General features: G+C 49.8%; 1 protein-coding gene across 3 annotated transcripts in view; it reads left to right on the top strand.

Annotated features, from left to right (window-relative positions):
- The window catches only part of LOC111858297 (protein TANC1-like), an 84,661-nt gene that overhangs the window by 12,441 nt on the left and 50,747 nt on the right, over window positions 1-21,473 (top strand). For all 3 annotated transcript variants that reach the window (XM_023839947.2, XM_023839944.2, XM_023839942.2), the window contains exons 2-3: window positions 785-875; window positions 16,324-16,533. In XM_023839947.2, coding sequence (XP_023695715.2) covers window positions 797-875; window positions 16,324-16,533 — 289 coding nt within the window. In that variant the 5' untranslated portion in view covers window positions 785-796. The remainder of the gene's footprint in view (window positions 1-784; window positions 876-16,323; window positions 16,534-21,473) is intronic.

Here is a 21,473-nt window from a genome sequence, read left to right as displayed (position 1 = left end):
CAGGAGATGCTGCCCCCCAGCGTTGTGCCAAGGCTGCGATCTCCGTGGCACAGACTCCAGCCGCTTATCTCGGGTATGGTTCTGAGATCCAGCGGATCCCTCAGTCAGGAGTCGGCTCCCCATATGAATCGGCCAGCGGCGGATCCGGCAGCACATGCCAGTCCTCGGTGCTCCAGGGTCACGCTAAGCTCCGCCGGGGGGGGGGGGCAGCTGTCCCCGGGGGCCTGCTGGCCGGCCTCACAGGGCACAGCTACTGGGGTTCTTGAAACCCGCGTTCTCAGACCTCTTCTGCTCGGAAAGACCAAAATAATCTGAGACTGTGATCTGCCGCTTATCGCCAGTGAGTAGCATGACATTACCCGAGTTTCTGCTTGAGTTTCACATCACCCCCGGCAGTCTGTGGAACTCAGGAACCATCTGGCCCTCAAAGAGCCAAGGTGACGAGGCCCTGAACCCTCTGATGGGTAGGCGGCTCTGCCTTCGTGTTGCAATCCCTCAGATTTTGTAGCAGGCCATGACCACCTGCCGTAAGTTTAGTCTTTTTAAAATTATTTCACAAAGAACATATTTATGGTTTCACCAGCTCTCTGCACGTTGTGGTGATTGGCGAATGTCCACATGTCGTGAGAGAGAAGATACTGTGTTTTTCCTGGTCACATGCTACTTCATTCTTAGCTGGAATGGGGGGGGGGGGGGCACCGGGGTCAAATCGGAGGGTGGGATGGGGTTACGGGCACTAGCTGTGCTGACTGTGACTGAGACTATCTTGGCTTTGTCCCGACAGTTGGTGACGTAGATGCCCAGGAAGCACGCCATGTTCAAAGCTGTGCTGAAGAAGAACAGAGAGAGCGGAAAGGGGAGCAGAGGGGAGCCAGGTATGTGCGGGGGGGGGTCTTCCTCTCCTTTAATGACCTCTGGGGCCCGACCTTAACCGAGAGAGCGGCGAGGGGTCCGATCCCCATCCACCAAGGAGACAACGTTACTATTTGTTGCCCAGGCTGTCTGGATCATCCTCATTGGCCATAACTGTGCTTGTCTCTCTATGTTCCCTTGGTGTTGGGAGATCCTGTTGTGTTCCATGCACTCTTAACGTCGTACCCTCAAATGGGGCTCTTGCGTAGCGAGTCCACGCTACATTCCGGTAACTAACGTAAACGTGAACATGTTGCCGTTTCGTGTTTCACTTGTCAGAATCCGGCACGTTCTGTGACAGTTTCTAGGCGTACATTTCCGTCACTAGTCAAGCGACAGCCACACCGGAGGATTCAGTTACTCTCCCGAGCTGCTGAGCCGTCTCGGAGCTGGAGGTGGGCAATGCTGAATCCTCTGAGGGTCTAAATTAAGCTGCAAAGCAAGTCTTGCCTCCGAAAAATATTCAGCGGAATCTCATAAAATTTTCAGCAGGATACAGCTGAGCTCTGTCAGGTGTGTCTGTGTAGTTGTGTGCGTCTCCTGCTGTGGCTACACCTTTGTCCTACAAAAGATAATCTGCTTCTGCCATCCGCCTCTCTGTAGTACAGTGGTGAGTACGGGGGGGCGAGGGGGGCGGGAAGGGACGGGACTCCTTCCATGTTTTCCATTTTTTCGTGGGCTCGCCGCATTCCAGCATGCCGCCGTCAGTCATAAATCGCTCGCTGACACGTAACTGCACACCCGTGAGAAAACGCTTCAGCGGTGCGGTGGGGGGCGGGGGGGGGGCTGACTGGCACGCCTTCAGTGGTGGAGTTTGACAGTCTTGTCGCTCCTACTCATTCTGCTGGCTTCCAGCACCGGTTTGGTTGGGACTTGTCCTTGCTGTCGGCCTCTTCGTCACTAACCAATAAGCAGCCAGGCTGCCAATGTGTGCTGCCCTCCATTGGACGGCCGGTCTCATGACCGAACAAAGTGAGAGGACCCTCCCCCATCCACTAATTAAACAATTAGCTTTTCCTGCACTATGATCTTGATATTGGGGCAAAGTGGCAATTTAAGGGAGGTTTCCAGTCAAGTCCCAGTAGGTATCTTGCTGTTGAAATCTTTATCTACTTAATAACTTTAACAGAATCATCACATAAAGGTTAATACATGACAAGCTGTGCCTTACATGTCTTTGAACGCACAGCCGCCGAGGCAAAGAACCGCCCGACGCAAAGTGGAGCCAAAGATGTAGCATTTCGCTTAGATAAGCCCATAGCCACCGTCGCTAATTCGAAAATCGTGCACTGCTAAAACCATAAGCCAGGCGTTGGAGCAAAATTGCCCCTTTCTAGGTATTAAATTGTGTTGTAGGTCTTGAATTTTAAGTGTTGTTAGTTAGAATTAAAGATTATAATAGTGCATCGATTTTATCACTGATTCGCCTGCCTGGCAGTACATTTCCGGTAATAGAAAATTAACACCCCTCTGACCAATCAGATTTGAGAATTCAGCTGTGCCATGGTATAATTTCCCATAAGCACAAATGTGTAGTGGAAAAAGTCATTTCATAAGGATATGGTATTGAAATATTTTTTTCTAGATGTCTTTGGGTGGGGAAAGGCGCAATTAAAACTTATCCGAGTTCAACCCCCCACAACCCCTCTGTAAATAAGCCCCAGCACAGGAGTCCTGCTAAGCCAGAATGATTGGTGGATTGCTGTTTCCTTATCCAGTAAGGACTTGCCCGCCACCGGCTGAGTCACACCCTTTCCTCATGGTAACTGTGAGAACGGCATGAAGCCCCGCCTCCCAGCTGCTCACTGGCTGCAAACTTAGTGACACAGATGAGCTGTCTGGTTGACTTGGTGATCACATGGTTTCCCATCATCGTCGGATACAAGCCATTATTGGCTGACAGTTAGATCGGCAAGCAAATAATTTTCCTTTCATTTCCCAGTTGAATTATGTCGATGTGGGTCATGCTGATTCGAACAGGTGTTCCCAAAAATGAAGAGTATGGCACAAGGATAGTCGCAGAATGCAACTTAAATGCAGAAATCACAGCTTGCATGATGAACGCTGGTTCTCTTTTGCTGATGACCGTGTTCATCTTAATGTTACAGCAGATGAAGTTTCAAAGCATTTCTAAAGTGCAGGCTGAGCCCTGTGATTTTGGTTCAGTATATAGAAATTTTAATTTCATCCTTTCCAAGCCTGGAAACATGGGAGAAACTTAATTAGCCTCGTTTATAAAAGGTTCACGTTCCTTGTTCTCAGTCTGCACAATTATAAGGAAATGTGTCAGGCGTTTCTCCGAGCAAGTCTGACGAGTGCCTGGACTCATGAAACGCACTCGGCACGTCCCCGGAACGCTGTGTGCTTTCCTGAGCATGCCGGCTGCAGCTTCCGGTCACTTCTGTGCCGAGTCCCGGGGGCTTGCTGGCCCCCGCAGGGTCTCTCACCCCGTGGTGCAGCGACTGTGGCTGGACAGAGGTGTTCGTTTGTGGCCTGCACCGCAAACGAGGTTAGTAACACGGCCTCCCCCCCCACAACCCGCCCCACCCCACCCCACCCCAGGGAAAGCTGAGTTAATCAGATTGTGTTCACTCACAAAATATGAGGCCGTATGCCTCCGTTGGGGCTTATTGCATATAAAATATTCACCGCACCTTCTGTTGGATGGGGGTGTGTGGATGCTGCCTTGGTTAGATTTGGTTTATTATTCATATCAAATCAAAAATGGATTGGGTGGCTGTTATTGTTTAATAGTGCGGCACACTTCTTCATGCACAGTCACTTCTGGGTCTCACTGGTCAGCTGCTGTTGCCTTTTATTTTTTCTGAAGAAACTAGTTTAGTCCTAATTCTGTAACGTGTTCCGAGTCCGCAGCAGCAGTGCGATAAATAAGGATGGAAGTCCTGAGATCAGGTGTTTAGGTGCCATGCCACTCTCTGGCTCTGGTGGTTTCGGGTCAGATTGACTGGGTCCAGGTTAGTGTTGTCAAAAGTACCGATAGAATCGATTCTGTTTGTATAAAACTGTTTCGATATTTTCATGGTGTTGACTCTACAGCCCACACCTCCTGTTTGCTCTGATGACTGAGGCTCGCAGGCTCCCAATGCGCACACCTAGACCTGCACCTAGACCTGCAGTCTCGCGCACAGGGTGTCACTGAGATGATTAGCTCTGAAGTGTCAGAACTTTCTCCGTTGTGCTTAATCAACAAAGAGTTTAGCTGGAGGGGTGTCTAGAGATACTTTGTGCTAAATGAAGACCGTAAACCAGAGGACGTTTAGCAAGGCTTTTTTTTTTTAAATATAGTGACATCAGTTTACAAGGATGTAAAGTTTTTACTGCAAACAAAATTGCATTTGAAATTTTTCCATCGCTTTAAATTATGTTGAGTCTCGAATTTCAGTATTTTTCCTGGTATTGTATCGAAATTTGAAATTTTGGTGTGGTGATAGCAGTAATGCAGGTTGAGGTGGAAGCGCAGGGCAAGCAGGGAGCGCAGGCGAGACCCCAGCAAGCGCCGGAAACCATGCCAACTTTGAAAAACTCGTTTCACTTCTTGATTAGCGGCCTGCTAGTTGATTGAGAGCCATGCTGTTTGTGCTGCTGACATGCACAGGAGGTGGTGAATTGCGATGCGGGGCATGCACCACACGATGCACGACGGAAAGTGTGGATGAGGGAACGCCGGCTGGTCCGTAATTAAGTCACAGCTCAGGTGAGGGGCTGGGGGGAGGGGGAGGGGGAGGGCTCCTCACTGTCTGACAGCTTCGCCCGCAGGGAAAAGCCCATAAAATCAAGGAAATCTGCCTTCTGCAGCAGACACTGGAATCATTAGTTGGGTTAACAAGGGTTACTTGGATACCAGAGCCCACTAGTGCATGTGCTAGTGACATACAGAAGCAGTCAAAAGCTTGCACACGCCACCTACAAAGGAGAGTGATATTGTCATATGACCTGGTCACCTGACCTGGTCACCTGACCTAAACTCAGTACAAATGGTTTTGGAGGAGTTTGTCCAGAGGGTGAAGGAAAAGCGGCCAGCGAGTGCACAGCATATGTCGGAAGTCCTTCAGGACAGCTGGAAAAGCATCTCCGGAGACCACAATGAAACTGGCATAGAGGAGGCAGTGGGGTTAGGGGCCTTGCTCAAGGGCCCAATGGTGGGATCACTCTGCCGATCCAGGGATTTGAACCAGCAATGCTATTTTACAGTTTCGATGTCTTTGTACTATTCTTTACATTTTAGAATAATTATAGCCTCTCTATGGGTAGGTGTGTCCAAACTTTTGACTGGCACTAAGTAATGTGTGTGTCCCGAGTCGACGTGTTCTCTTTAACGCCTTTAGGGTGGCTTTGGGCCTCGTGTCCTTAAGCATGATTGGGGTGGGGGGGGGTGTTTTCGCAAAGGCACCTGCAAAAAGTCCTCGGCCCGGTCGCCCGTTCGCTGTCCTGGGCCCGGTCGCTCTTCTCACCGCGGTCCCAGAGCTCGTCGCAGTGCCTGAACTTCTCCGGATGAATTGATTCTGACTAATAAAGAACCGCTGTTAGCATGGCGCCTCCGCTTCCTGACAGAACCAGCCCTGCCTGGCCACCAATCCACAGGCCCCTCAGGCGTGTCCAATTAAACAGTCCATTTCTCTTTTTTTTTTTTTTTTGTAACCGTCTGTTCAGAATTATCTGGCTTAAGTCCATCTGGTGAAATTTTTCGATGCCTTTCATCTGTTGCTTAATGTCTGAGCACATATAATATGTTTAATGTGTTTTAGATACAATATGCATATTTCTAAAATAAACAGACCTTGGCCTGTACCGTCCTAATGCTGGGTCCAGCTCCTCACCCTCGGGGGGGGGGGGGGGGGGGGAGCAGAGGGTTATTGCTGCTCCCGTAAATGACTCCTTTACACACCTTGAGGCCACATGGCCATCAGCAGCCGCAGACAGTAGTGAGGTCACGTGACTCCCGGGGGCGCTGTACCCCTCCTCCGCCGCTGCCGTCCTGCATGTATGGGAAACCGCAGAGGGCGGACTGGCGTGGTCGTCGCTTTTATTTACTGCTGTTGTCCGCTGTGGGAATCCCGGCCTGGCCTCTGTGAATCGCTTATAGGATACGGGCATGTTGACACGGTCCTTAACGAGACCACAGGAGGAGGAGGGCGTCGCGGCCTAAAAGCGGGCTGCCCCCCCCCCGCTGGTTTACTGTTTACACACCATTTAGAGCCAGCAGCATATTTTACCGCCCCTCCAGCACGAGAGACATGGTGGCTATGCAGTCAAAGAAAAGTTGAGTGCCTTTTACGAAACTCAAGTGGGGAAAAAAATGACATTTTTACTTGTGGACAATTTTACAGGAAGCATGCTGTTTTTCTTTTCTTCCAGAAAAAGGCCTTTTCTTTCAAGTCCAAAAGCTGTAGCCTCTGCTAACAGAATTAATGCTACATAGTGACAGGAGGACGTCACAGCTGTCAGAGGGGATTGTGGGTAATTTGGAGGTGGGGTTGTATTTTTGTATCTGCTGGCCAGGGAGCCTTCCTCATGACCCTTTCCTGTTGCTGTTCTGGTAGAGGGTTCGGTGCATCTGAGGGTGGTTCACCCGCGGTTGGAAACCTCCCCATCGCCACGAAAATGTCCCGCTTCCCACAGATGCCTCATTTCATCCATGGGGCGAAATAATTTCCCCTCTGCGCTGATGCGGGAATTGCACACAGAAGGGGCTAGAGCTGGTTAGGTGAAGGTTATGGGATGGTAGTTAAACCGTGGCTGGTAAACTGGTGCTGGTAATCCGACGTGAAGAAAACACAGTTTATTCTGTGACGGTTTCTGTCAATAGGGGATGTTTCCCCAGGAACAATGAAATGCTCTGTGGTTAGTAAACACCCGCTCGATCTCCCCTTCTTTCCTCAGTGAAATCCCCCCCCCCCATTCTTGCAACTTCTTCACGCTGGGGGGGGTGGCCCTCTTCCTAAACGCTCATTTGTTTCAATGCTGACGGCTCCCGATTCAGGGACTTTGTTGCCGACAGGTGAGTAGGAGCTGGGAAAACGAGGCCGTTACCCGCGGTGTGGGCTGCTGCGGTCCTAGGGCCCCCAGGGTGTGCTGCTCACGATTGTCGGTGACGCTGTATTGGGGACCTTGCTGGGAACGTCACCACAGCACATCTGCCAGCTGTAAATATGGCACTAGCTGAATGCCTGCCCAGACGACTATGCCCCCCAGGGGGTGGGATGGCTATTCCACACCTTTTTAGATGTTTTTTTATGCCGTGACGCTGGGCTGCTTGGCAAAGGTAATTATTTAGCTCCTTTTTTGGATATTTTAATCTTTTTTATCCTTTGTACGGTTCTAGGTAGCTGCTTCGGCAAAGTCCAAAGCAGGAGGAGCTTTCGAAGGAGCTTAAGGTGGCCGTACACTTCAGTCAATGTTGAAGAAGAACTCGCCACTAGAACAATCTGTTGCTTATTTATGTGTCTCCGCCTTGTTTGTTTAATGTCACACCACAACCCTAGAAGGCACAGAATGTTTTCGATGCAGCAGACACACATACAGAGGGCAGTTAAACCTATTGTGGTGAGTGCATGAGTCATTTTAATAAAGGAGATGACTCATTTAAATATTGTAAATTAATATGTGCATTTGTGTATTTCGGTTAACTGTGTCATAACTGTGTAGTATTTGCCGTGGAATGTATGTGTTTCGTTAGCATGTAACTTTAACTGTTGTGTAAATGGTTGGTTTCACTGTCACCGTATTGCTAAAACAATGTAGATTTTCATCTAAACTATACAACCACTTATAAGCTGCCAGTTACGGAGTCTGTTAGCCGCTGAGGTGCTGGCAGCTGATTTAATCTGTAGCTCAAAGCTTAATGTCAGGCCGCATGGCATCCAGTCCCTGGTATCATATGGAATATGGACACAATGGCCTCTGGGTGCCGCCCAGACCTCTGGCTCCGTGCTCCGGGCTCTGATGACTGTAGTTTTTCTATTGTTTCCTTGACCCAGGCTGAGCTCAGGAGATCCCTCCTTCTCAGTTTCACAGGTCTTCTCGTGCGCTATGCACACATAAAGGTGCTGGCATGGTGCAGGAGACAAACAATGGTGAGGGGCGTGGCCGGACCCGTGGTGTCCGCAGGGTGGTGATACCGAACACCCTGAGACATGTCATTGCTGTGATGTTTCGAAATGTTTTGGCTCAACACCGTGAGGTACTGTCCCCTCTAAGGTGGTGACTCCTCATATCTCTCTCTCACTCACTCACTCACTCACTCACTCACTCACTCACTCACTCACTCACTCACTCACTCACTCACTCACTCACACGTTTGTATTCATGTCTCTGTGGGGACCACCCATTCATTTCTACGGGCATATACCCCTAATCCCAACAATGACCCCCTACCCAGCTCTAACCTTAACCATAAGTATCCAAACAGAATTCAAAACTTTTGGCATTTTCAGTTTTTTGATTGCAGTTGCAGATTTTTATACAATTTATTATCCCTTGTGGGGACCGAGAAAAATGTCCCCAAAAGGTGAAAAAAAAACAGGTTATCAAACTGTGGGGACATTTGGTCCCCCAATATAATATGTACATCACACACAATATCCCACAGTATGAATGTCCTAAACGAGTCGCATAGATACTTTCTATCTTTAAATACCTATATGAGCTGGAACATGTAAGCCAAGACGGCTTTTATCTTGTTTTATCCGGTTCATTTTGTGTTTAAGTGCTAAAAAAAAAACATATTTAGGTGTAATTTTTTTGAGGCCAGGAACCAATTAATTGGTTTTCCATTATTTCTTATGGGGAAAATTCGATCACGACTGATAAACGGATTAAATTCGAGTTCTAAGGTACCACTGTATATCATCCTGTCTTGTTTGGTCTCATGCCATCTTATCCAGTAAATCCCCGCAGTGACCTTTTATGGGTTATCACCCCAGTTTCCAGGGCCATTTGTGTGCTTTGCTATCAGCTCGGCTGCTTACCCAGAAGGCTGTAGTTTCCTGTCAAAATAAAAGCATTTAAGGTGAAGGTGTCCATACGTGTATATACCTCTGTTTTTGTTGTGGGTCCCCAAAGGCGAGGAGGTTAAACAGAGTGCCTTCCTCTTGCTGATGAGTGGCCTTTGGAATATACACCTGCGTCCCATTCCCCTGTGAGTGTGAGCTGTATGGATGAAGCCCCCCCACCCCACCCCACCCCACCCCACCCCGTCAGACCACTGCAGAAGGGTTGGTGGGAAGGTCGGGGAGCTGTGGACAGTCGAACCCCAGTCGATGTGGGGGGTCCGCAGGAAGCCCAGAGCTCAGCGAGGAGAGAGTGTGGCGATGGCTAGCCATAGGGTTTCTCTCCTGTGTTTTGTAATAAACCCTGTTTATATTCCGACGGTGTCAGATACTGAAAAGCAGAGTGTCGAATCAACTACTACTCGATTGGAGAGATTGGGCGGAAGGGTGGCACAGGAAGTGACAACACAGGAAATGGGCCATCACTGTTGTGACGGAGCGAGAGCCGCTACCGCCGAGCACAGAATGAATCTGCGTTTTATGGCACCTTGACGCCTGGAAGGTGAGGGGGCACCAACCAAACAGGCGAGGCTTTCCGTTCCTTCCTTGGCCCAGATAGTCCGGCAGGAACCGGTAGTGAGGTCATCGATTGGAGGTGTGTGAGGGCTCTTTCGTCTATGCTGTATGGCCAAAAGTATCAGGACACCCTTATTAATTAGAGGAATTGCCCAGTCAAGCCACACCCATTGCTGACACAGGTGTATAATTAAGCACTCAGTCTCACGATCTCCTGTAACAAACATTATCAGCAGAATTGGTGGTTGTACAGAAGAGGTTAATGACTTTCCACTCAGTGCCAGCATTGGACGCCGTCTTTCCAACTAGTCGGTCACATTTCCTCAAGTGAAGTGACTGCGAAGGTCAAACCATCTGGGAGCAAGTTCAGGTGTGAACTGGTCAGTCAAAAGGTTACAGGTAGGGACCTGATCACCCAACATCAATACCTAACACAAATGGCTACAGATTCCCCCAGCAATGTTTCAACATCTAATGGAAAGACTCCCCAGGAGAGCAGAGGCAATTATAGTAACATTGGGCTGACCGACTTCATATTAATCCCTTTGGTCTCAGAATGAGATGTAGCGCAAGCTGGTGGCTGCATACTTTTGGCCATGTAGTGTATCTTCTTTAATCGCTTCTTCAGTGCTGGGTTGCAGTGAATCTACAGGTTCATAGTCAGCTTACGGGCCTGGATCTGTCAGGTTGAGATTCACATCCCCGCAAAACTACAATGTAAATATTTATCTACATGGATAGATGATCGGGGTAGCAGCTGAATAGAACCTTTATGGACCTGAATCCTGTTTGTGGGACAACAGCACATAGAGCAGACGGTTCCTTTGCGGGGGGCCACTGCCATCATTCTTAGGGCATCTTCTGGCTCGGTGGCTCAGGTTACTGTCTCTGAAAGCAAGTCCTTAACCTCTGAACTTCAGTGCCCCCTGCTGAGGACCCCGCGGAGTGGCGGGCCAGCCTTAATGAAATCGGGGGCTGCTTAGAAAAGGTGTCGTGGCAGGAAGTCATCAATCATAGATTAACTTCCAGAGCACCACTGCAAAGTAGAGCATGAAAGGGTCCTTCAGTTGCCTTGTTCTTGTCGTGGCTTTTTTTTTTTTTTGTTCCTTTGGGGGTTCTTTCACGGCTCAGCGAACCCTGATTTTATTTATTTATTTGTTTATTAAAATTGGGGGTGGGACCGCAATCGGCACCCCGTCCCGTCTTCTGCAGTGCAGCCTGGCCCATGACCCACACATGTCCAGCCGCCAAAGTCGTGTACAGGTGGTGTTAGAGCCCGGTGGACAGACGGGGGGGTGGGGGGGCTTTCAGGGGGCTCTCGTGAAGGTGTGAGGAGACCCGTCAAGCAGGTGTCAAAACGGCAGCGTGGTGCAGACGGGCAGCGTGACCTTTTGGGTCTCTGAGGTCAGGAGAGGCGGCATCGGGGCTTGGGGGTGAACAGGAGCCCTCCACTGCATGGACCCAGGGTGGTGATCCCTCTGAAGATGCCGCCATGTTGGTTCAAGTTTACGATGCTGCTGCCGTCATCAGCTTCGATGATGATGATGATGATAGTGGCCTTGCTTCAGCCCAGGTTTGTGTTCCAAAGACTCAGGGAAAGTGTTTTTTCTTCCTGGTCAGCACTGACTGACAGCGAAGCCTCAATGTTGGGTGGGCGGATTTGCGCCATCGTGGGCCCTGTTAACACAGATGAGCAGTGGCTCCGTCAGCAACAGTTTCGCTAATGTGTTACTAATATTTCTGAATGCAGGCTGGTGTCAGTCGCAGTCCTTGATATTGCAAAGGGCTTATTGCAAGTAGGTTTAAATAATGCAAGGATCTGAACTTTCACTGAGGTTTCTCAGCTGTGGCATAAGATCATGCATACTGAGGATACGTCTACAGCCAGCCCCCACAGTGAACACACACACACACGCTTTTCATACTGTTTTGCCTTTTTTTCCTCCTCATCTCACTCTTTGCTACCTGTCCTTGTTGGAAAAGGTGTGTGATTCCTTTTTTTTTTTTTTTTTTTTGTTTTACCCAGGGATTACATAATCAGTTGTGTATTGTGGCTGTTGCTATAACAACACCTAGGCAACAGAAGTAATTGTGAGTTCCGGGTAAAGTCTGTTCTGTTCCTTTGGGGATCTGGAGCGACATGCGGGTGGCTATTATGTAGTGTTCTTGGGGGAGAAAAGGAGGGTTTTTTTTCTTCTTTTTTTTTAACAGCAGGGGAGGGGTTGGGGGGGGGGCGGCGATGTCAGTTATCTCCTGAGGGCTCTATAGCAGCCTGTCAGACAGGTCTTGGTTGCAGTGATCATATGGTAAGAAGGGCTTGCCCAAGAAAGAGTGGTTATGAACCATCTGGAGCTTTCTGAGACGCGCTATCTGATGCGCACACACCGGTCTACCTGTCAATGCGGGGAACTCTCCGTCAATCTCACTTCAACGCGTCAGGCCTCGCAATCATGTCTGACTGACTAACTTTCCTCGTGGGAACGTTTCCCCCTTCCTGTCTGGCATTTTTAGAAAGGGCGTCATATTATGCTATAATGTTACTGACGTTCAGTGTGCTTGTCCAACATTTAGCAGATCTTTAGCGGGTCTGCGGGGAAGTGGTTAACGCTAGCTGTCACTTACACATGCTGTCAAGTCGTGATTCTCCTGCTTCATGAAGAACCACCATAGGATCCAGAGAGCCAGATTTTTATGTATCTGCAAGGACATTTCCTCCACCTCCTCGTCACCTCCGTCAAAGTGAGAAAACACTGAGTTACAAGAAGATCTACTCCAGATCAAGATCTAGCACAAATTGCTGGGAAGCTGTCAAGCAGAATTTTGAAATGTGATACTATGTATATCTGCCTGATCCATTGGTAATGTCTGTAAGTTAACATGCTTTTTATATAATGTTCTACCTCGGTGGGCGGGGTCATTTTTGGACACGCCCCATAACACCATATTTAAACACAGAAGGTGTGGTCATTTTCTGGTTCCTGTTTTTCCTAAAGCTTGGAAGGAGCACCAGAGATTCCTGCTTATAAAAGTCTTGGGTAAAATCATTCCCTTCAAGTGAAGCAGTGGGTAAAATTAATAGTCCCTTCTCCAGAGACCTTAGTCAAAGTTAAACCATAGTCAGAGTTAAAAAGAGACTTTGTAGAGCAGAGTCAGCTTAGCTTTGCTGTGGGGGGGGGGGGTGAGGTGTCCCCCAGATAGTCGATTTCAGTTGGAGGTGTGACTTTAAATGCTACGATAAGGTTTCATCGAAAGCTTGGCAGCGGGTCGTGCCATTTGAAGACTGGGATGATTTGTAATGGAATGGAGTCTGTTTTCTATCCCTCTTGGCTTGGTGCGGTATAATTACAAGGAGGACATTTCCCGTCCACACCAGGGCTCAAATTGTAGGCCTGGGTCGGAGCTCGGAGAGTCTCCGAAATAACTGTAGCGGGTTGGGGTGCTGGACTCCCTCCCGGCTGAACCTCAGCAGCTGACCACCGTTAACCACGAGAGCCGGTCCTGCCCTGCATTCTCTCTGGCTTTTTAATGTGGTTCCTCCCGTTTTTAATGGCCATCAACCCCCCAATCATTGCTGCTGTTGCATATTCATCTTGGCCCAGAGGTTTGTTCCCCTCTCCCCGTTTTTTGCCGTGCTTTCATGGATAAGTGCTTACATTTTGCTATAACGTGCATTTTTTTTTCTCCAGCTGTGTTGTGGTTGGTTGAATAAAAGAGAGCTGGTTGGGAAAAATGAGGAAAAGCCTGCAAGTGTCACCATCAAAGTTCTGCACAATTCAGTGCAACTGAGTGAAATCACGAGGTTCTACTGTTAGAAATCAAGAAAAAACATCACTGTCTCTTAAAGGAATTTAGTATCATTGGGTGGGTTGAACGAAGACCCTGCCCGCTCTCAGACATCTGAGGCTGTGATTGGGTTATGCACACTATCAGCCAAACAACAAGGGAGCAGCGGCCTGCTTGCTGTTTTCTGACTGGACTCTTCTCGTGTCTGGATTTGTAACATTAATTTGCGGAGGAGCTGTGTCCTAGGGGGTCTCCAACAGACTCATAGTTCCAGCAAAAGGCATCCATGGCCAAACACTCCAGCTCCAGGTTTGTATGTCAGGATTTAGATTGCAGGGGGGGACTGCGTTCGTGCAGGAAAGGACTGCTAATAAGCACAGCACGGCCCCATTCTGAAGGACGTTCTTCAGAGTGCTCATCAGATGCTTCTGCTTCTCCAGCTGCAGTTCAAACTAGAACTTTCAACAGACAAATGGTGTCACGAAAACCAAAACAATAAATGGGGCCGTCCAGCCAGACGGGACAGGTTTATGGGTTTATGGGTTACACGCTTCTGGGGGTGTTATCTCTGCAAGCCAGATATGCCAAAGTCATGTGGTCTCAGCATGATTGAGTGCATCTTCCACCATAACAACAGGGGGTACTGATTATGGAACCTAATACCACAGCATTACATATATTTCTGGGTACATGTTTGGCTTTTGCTTCTGATGGCTAATGTGTATGAACTCCCAACCAATAGAAGCTGCTTTTGACCACCTATCAAAGCTAATCCAACGAGGTGGAGCTTAGCCTCTGGTGGCTGGTGCTGCTTTAGAGCCCTGCCTCCACCATCATGCTTACATCCATGCCATCCAACATTCAACCCAATTGCCAATGGAAACACCTTCATTTTAAGGGTTCCTACGTTCACTGTCTGCAGGACTCAATGTGTCCCTATTTGCTTCAGAAATATCAAAGATCAAACTTTGTGCTGAATATCAAGTTAAAAAAATGTTAATCAAATGTGGGTTGATTAACTCGCAGCTGTGATGTGCTGCAGGGCATTCTGGGAGTTTGCTCCGTGTTCTTGTCACTAACAAACCGAGCTCTCTCGATTTCCCGGAGTGAGTTTCCAGCACATTCTCAAACAGGCCCATCGTTTCTGGACATTCTGCGGCCTGCAGTGAAAATGGGTATTTTAATATATATGTTTTTTAATCGTCTTGTACCTCATCAGTAACCTGCAGGCCACACCACGGAAGCCCTGGGCCTGTCACACGCTGCCATATTACTTCCTCTCCCTCCCTCTCCCTCCCTCTCTCTCTCTCTCTCTCGCTCTCTCCCTTCTTCCTTCCCCCCCTTTTATTTCTGGCTGCCAGCACTGATTTCCAGCATGCACTCAAGCGGGCAATCGCTGGCCCCTCTCCACACCACTGCTGGCCCCTGGGTCAGGCCAGAAGCAGCTCCCATCCCCAAATTGGGAACCTGGGGGCTGCCCGGCTCTGCTTCTGGCGCGGGCCGCCGTGAGGGGGGGGGCGGGCAATCCAGCTCCTTTCCTGCTCTTTACTCAGAACTGCATGAGCAGAAGGTTTTAAGCTGTGGGTGGACTGGGGCGGGGGGGGGGATTGGCGGCCATGAAAGGGGAAGTTTGGGGTGGGCTGGTGCTTATGAAGTCAGCCGGTCCTGAGTGTGTGTGTGTGTGTGGTGGTGGGGGGGTGGGGGTAGTTATGTATACATTTTGATATTGTGGGAATGATGTTTCCAAGGGGAAGCTCAACTGCAATCAAAAAACTAAAAAAGCCAAAGTATGTTATTTGTTACTTATGGTTAAGGTTAGTGCTGGGTAGGGTTAGGGTTATCATTGTTGGGATTAGGGTTTTTTACACTAAATTAAAAGGAGATTCCCAATAAATATATGACTGCAAACGTGTGTGTGTGTGTGTGTGTGTGAGGGAGGGAGTCTTTGGGAAGGTGGGTTCAGCTGACTTCTCAACACTGACACAACTCATTACTTTTTCTAAAATTCATTGAATTTTCAATGGATGTGAAACAGTTTTAGCACCTGGGGGGGGTTAAATTTAGTCATGTCAGGGGTCAGCACTTCCTAACGGTAACCCTAAAAACTAAAAAAAAATCTCTCCGCCACGCCTGCTTCTCCTCAGATGCCTGTGTTCATACCGCCGCGCAAAGAGAACGTGTCTTTTTATAAAAAGCACCTGTGCTGCTCTCCCAGCAGCCATCTGTCAGTGTAAACACAGGCCTTTGGTGCGGAGCTCCGGCCCGCAGAGAGCCCCCCTCCTGGACACCCACGCCGCGGAATTGCGAGGCGAGCGATTTCCCCACCGACGGCGTCTGGCGGGCTTTAGGACCGGGAGGTGCCGTTTGGCCAGGTCCTCCCCTCTCCTGCCACGTTAATGTCAGGACGCCCATGACTGGCGGCCTTGTTGTCTGACAGCTTCTCACCAGCCCCCCCCACCTACAGATATGTGGGCATCTCATGGTTCGACCGCTGCGGCCATGTGCCACCTTAAATAAGGTTTAATCTGAGCATCCCCCTTTCATCTGAATGTTTAGGAGTACTGGGACACAGCCCTCTGCGAATCAGGATGGTGTTTCAACAGGACGCTTTGAGCACGAGAGAGACGATCATGCCTATTTGTGCTTAATTATTCCTGAGTGATAAATAAACATGACCTAAGACATCTGTAATTAGCAACTGACATGGTCATTCTGTTCGTTTTTTCCTGCGATTATTTGTTGAGATTGAGATCGCCATTATAAAGCCACTCACAAGCATATGAAGGGATTCCACTGTATTTTAATGTGTCTGCTCCTTGTGATTTTTAATTGCCTGCAATTCCAGAAGGCTGGCTGGTTTCTGTGCAGCCGGCGCAGTCAGTGAGCAGATCTGATTGGCTGTCTGAAGCTGCGCAGGGTCAGCAGATATTAAGGAAGGCCGGAAAGATGGGGAATCTTCCCTAGGAAGGATTTAAGCGAACTGCCATTTCAAGCCAGTGGCCCTTGGCATAAACACAGCCTTGTTCCTCTCCTTCCTCTGCAGCCTGCGAGTTTTATGGCCACAGCGCCCCCCGCAGATTTCCACTGGGTGGGGCGGCCCATCACCAAGACCCAGGCGGCTCCCGCTCCCTCGTCCCCGAGGACCTGGTTCGCCTGAGCCTGGCCAAAGGGACGTCCATGTCCCTCCCATCCTCGCCGCTGCTTCCCCGACAGTCCTACATGATGGCCACACGTTCCACCAGGAAGTCCCCAGGTACGGCTCCGCCCCCAGCCCCGCAACCTAACCCTAACCCTGTCTCTCCCACCCTTTCATCTGCTCGCTCACCTGCTCCAGCATTAGATGCTAAGAACATGGCCGACCAATCGCATACATTAAAGAGTATGTGGACACCAGCTTGTCCAACATCTCATTCCAAAATCAGGGATATTAATATGAAGTCGGTCAGCCCAATGTTACTATAATCACCTCTGCTCTCCTGGGGAGTCTTTCCATTAGATATTGGAACATTGCTGGGGGAATCTGTAGCCATTTGTGTTGGGTATTGATGTTGGGTGATCAGGTCCCTTCCTGTGAGATCGTGTGGCTGACTCTGCAATTGAACTGGCTCCCTGACTGTTTGATCTTCAGAATCACTTCACTTGAGGAAATCTGACTGATGTGTTGGAAAGTATGTACGTCCTATGATGGTGCTGAGTGGGAAGTCACTAACCTCTCCTGTACAAGCACCAATTCTGCTGATAATGTTTGTTACAGGAGACTGTGAGACTGTGCTTAATTAAACACCTGTGTCAGTGATTCCTCTGCTTAATAGGGCTGTGTACATACATTTGGCTGTATTGTGTAATTGCAGTCAGTTCCCTGGCTTTGTCTGTTTAACATCTTTGGTGCTCGTTCCAACCTGCTTATGGTCCTTCCACTTGTTCCTATGGTCAAGCATGTATCGCAGTGATTACAGACATTTGGTTCAGATTCAGCAGGATTCCAGCGGCTGAATTGTTTCAAATGTATGGAAATCTTTCATCTACATTTAAGAGGCTGTGGGTGTTTGTTCCAAAAAATCAGAGCCCAGTCGTCTTTGTTCTTACGATGCCGGCTCTTTCGTCAGCCTGTAACTGGGGTAAGAAAAGGCCGTCCTAATTACTCTGTTTCGTTTTGTCTTGTGATGTTTCGATTGGGGATTGGGTGTTTTTCGTTCAAAGTGAAAAGGCACCTTCTGTTCAAAACAGACAAACCCTCAGACATAATTGCTTTCAGTCGGCCATTTTCATCTGATTTTCTATCACATCCTCTGGTTAAATTCCCCATGAAAATTCACAGATCTTAACCACAATGGACTCCATTTCTGCTCTGTGTGCCTTCTTGGTCAGCGGGCTTGAGTCAGACTTCAGCATGACTCCTATTAACCAAGAACGGAGTCAAAATTATTTATTTTTTCTGTGTGGAATGACTTTGCTGGAAGTACAAGGTAAAGATGGTTTCAGATTGAATATCAGAGCCGCAAGGTAGAAAATCACTGCAGTCCTTTTGGGGAAGACCTGGGAAATGGACCCTCTCTGTCAGGTCAATGAAAATGGTGGGTGGGTGCGGAGTTATGGCACTCAGGGGAACCTCCTATTTCATAGAACGGAAGAGAATTTGAGCACAGAACTCAGGACGGTAAATTGCCACATCTCCATAACATATCATTCTTGTTTGGTACTGTTATTAATGTGCTTTTACTTCTCATTCCATCGTTCCTTTAATTGTTTTTTTCTTTCTGTGTACTGTTCAAAGGTTACGAATCAGGATCTCTTTGTGTGGGACTCCTGACCCCAAATCTGTTCACTTTTCCAGTCGAACATCTGCAGGCTATTGACCAGGAAGTAGTGTGACATGCTGCAAAATTGCTTGACCTTTTTTTGTGGCGATTTTGACGGTTCCCAGTCAGGCTGAGTCACCGGGGCATCTGTGGAATGTTTGGAAAGCCCCTAATGACCAATCAGGAGCCTCTGGGGGCGTGGCTATTCTCTATGCCCCCCAGACTGAGCCCCTCTTCCCCTTGCAGCCTTGGGCTCAGCAGGAGGCGAGTCATTAGTGGCCTTTAATGGGAATCTGTGTTTCCTCCCTTCACATTGCACCCCTGTTTAGTCTGTGAATAATTTTCTGACGGGTCCTAAACAGCCATTTTTTTGGTAGGACCCCGTCTCACGGGTCATGGGAGAAACACGCTAATGAGTAGTGTGTCGCTAGCGGTGACCACGCAGCCTTTGATCAGTGATGGGCCCGGCTTACTGCCACTGTGCCGGACACGTGCTTCTCTTTACAGCCATGACTTCACAGATCTCGGCAGTAGGGTGGCCCTGCCAGATCACACCAGCAATAGACCCCTGCTGGCCATGCGGGGCTATCGCAGCTCAGGTCACATTGCAAGCTGATTGCATGCATCCTGCAGGGCTCTCTCTGGGTATCATCAGGATCCAGTAGCACGCGGGGCTCTCTGGGTAACATCAGGACCCCGTAGCACGTGGGGCTCTCTGGGTAACATCGGGACCCCGTAGCACGTGGGGCTCTCTGGGTAATACCGGGACCCCGTAGCACGCGGGGCTCTCTGGGTAATACCGGGACCCCGTAGCACGCGGGGCTCTCTGGGTAATACCGGGACCCCGTAGCACGCGGGGCTCTCTGGGTAACATCAGGACCCCGTAGCACGTGGGGCTCTCTGGGTAATACCGGGACCCCGTAGCACGTGGGGCTCTCTGGGTAATACCGGGACCCCGTAGCACGCGGGGCTCTCTGGGTAACATCGGGACCCCGTAGCACGTGGGGCTCTCTGGGTAATACCGGGACCCCGTAGCACGTGGGGCTCTCTGGGTAATACCGGGACCCCGTAGCACGTGGGGCTCTCTAGGTAACATCGTGACCCCGTAGCAAGTGGGGCTGTCTGGGTAATATCGGGACCCCGTAGCACGTGGGGCTCTCTGGGTAATACCGGGACCCCGTAGCACGTGGGGCTCTCTGGGTAATACCGGGACCCCGTAGCACGTGGGGCTCTCTGGGTAATACCGGGACCCCGTAGCACGTGGGGCTCTCTGGGTAATACCGGGACCCCGTAGCACGTGGGGCTCTCTGGGTAATACCGGGACCCCGTAGCACGTGGGGCTCTCTGGGTAATACCGGGACCCCGTAGCACGTGGGGCTCTCTGGGTAACATCAGGACCCTGTAGCACGTGGGGCTCTCTGGGTAATACCGGGACCCCGTAGCACGCGGGGCTCTCTGGGTAACATCGGGACCCCGTAGCACGTGGGGCTCTCTGGGTAACATCAGGACCCCGTAGCACGTGGGGCTGTCTGGGTAATACCGGGACCCCATATCGCTGCAGATCAGCTGTCTCCCCCCCAGCCCACAGAGACACCACTGAGTCTAACCCAGGACGACAGGAGCAGGTGTGGAGTTCATATCCTCATGAGTCCTAATTTATTTGGCTTTGCTGCCTAATGGGAGAACTCTGAAGCCTCATGAGTCATATGACTGCAGGGGGGAGATAAAACACCTATTTGCTTCCCCCCCAGCAGTAACTGGAGCCCCCTTGCCGTTCCTTTTAATTTACGTATCTGCATAACGAGACCCCAGGCCCAATCGGGAGGTAATTGGTGGTGCTGGATTATCCAGTTTGGTGGGGGTGGAGGGGGGTGGAGACATGCTCTGACTTCATGGCATCCATCTGAGTCCATCACTCAAACATCGTTAAGCCCTCTGCATTCTGGCATGTTTAATGCTAGCATGGGATGGCAATTAAGGCAACTGAAAGCGGTTAAAGTCATTAACGTTCCTGCTGTTGTACCCTTGAGCAAGACTGTTAACATAAAACCCAGTCAGATTTCCAGGTGTGTAAGCTGGCAACCCGTAAGTCCTATTGAATTAGACCCATCAGTCATGGAAATGAATGGTAAAGGTAAATGTGCAGTAAGTATTTTACCTGCGGAGTCTGGATCTGAGATCCACGCCTTTGGCGACGCGGGTGCTAGCTCCTCGTAGCTTAGCACAGTAGCACTTTCCTGACTGTCTGGGGCTCTCATGTAGAAGAGGAGAAGGAGGGGTGAAGCTTGGGGCCGGCCCCCGTCACGTTTCCACCTCCCCATGGAGGGGTGACAGTGTCAGCCATTGATAAGCCCGGGCGGGATAGTGGGGCCCAGTGTTAGCCTAGCTCTGATTTCTGTGCCCCCCAGTCATTAAAGCAGCATATATTAAGCTGTGCTTTGTGAAGAAGCATCTCCATCTACGGAGTTGACCTATTTTTAGGACTGGACCATTTTCCCCGGCTCCGTTTGGGGCCCCAAAGGGTTAATTATGTAGGAGAAAATAAATTCATTCAGAAGCTTAGTGTTCTGTTCCTAATCAGACCTTCTTTCCCTACCGCCTTAACCGTCGTCCTTGAAATCTTTTAAGCAGGCAAAGTATCTACAGGCAGCAGTAGAGCCTGACTGGCAGAGCGCAGAGACAACATCCGCCTCGCATAGGGAAAGGGTACAGCGTGGGCTTCTGCTTGCTGGCCACAGAGGCCGTGAGTTACCGCTGACCCAGTCTGCAGTGGAGGGTGCTGCCGCCGTGGGTAACGTTACGTATGCCGAGTCAGCAGCTCGTCGGTGCTCCTTGAGCGGAACCACGCAGGTTTCATCGCGGTAGGTTATGGGGGCAGGCTGCTTAGCATATTAGCTGAATTTGCATGTCTGCCTATGCAGCATTTTCCCCAAACAGTGTCAGACTCCTCCCACTGTTTCCCATGATCCTCTCTTCATGTATTTTTGTTTGTACTAATTCCCCCCCACACTCACCTCTGTTACCTCACACTACCTTTTTAGTCCCTGCATAACTGCGGGCCCCCATCCAGGTCGGCAGTGGGCCGCCTGTAGCCTGCACTTCACTGTATGTGTCCATAGGTGGCAGCATAAATCAAGTTGTTATTGGGCCAGTGAGGCCCAGCTCCAGTGTCCCTCTTTTGGGATTGGGGACATGAACCCAGACAGTCCAAACTGGGAGGTACGGATCAGAACGGGACAGGGATACCAGCTCATCGCATCACCACGCCCCATGGTACGATTAGGTTAGCCATGCGACGTCGTCTGGACCTACAGTGAGTCAGGCGGAGTGTTTGAGTGTGTGTGTGTGTGTGTGGGGGGGGGTGTGACTTCAGTATTATTTTTTTAACTGCAGA

Source organism: Paramormyrops kingsleyae, chromosome 16 (assembly GCF_048594095.1).
Source record: "Paramormyrops kingsleyae isolate MSU_618 chromosome 16, PKINGS_0.4, whole genome shotgun sequence".
Lineage (NCBI taxonomy): Eukaryota > Metazoa > Chordata > Actinopteri > Osteoglossiformes > Mormyridae > Paramormyrops > Paramormyrops kingsleyae.
The sequence above is the reverse complement of the archived record's forward strand: the minus strand, read 5'-3'. Positions and strand labels throughout refer to the sequence as shown.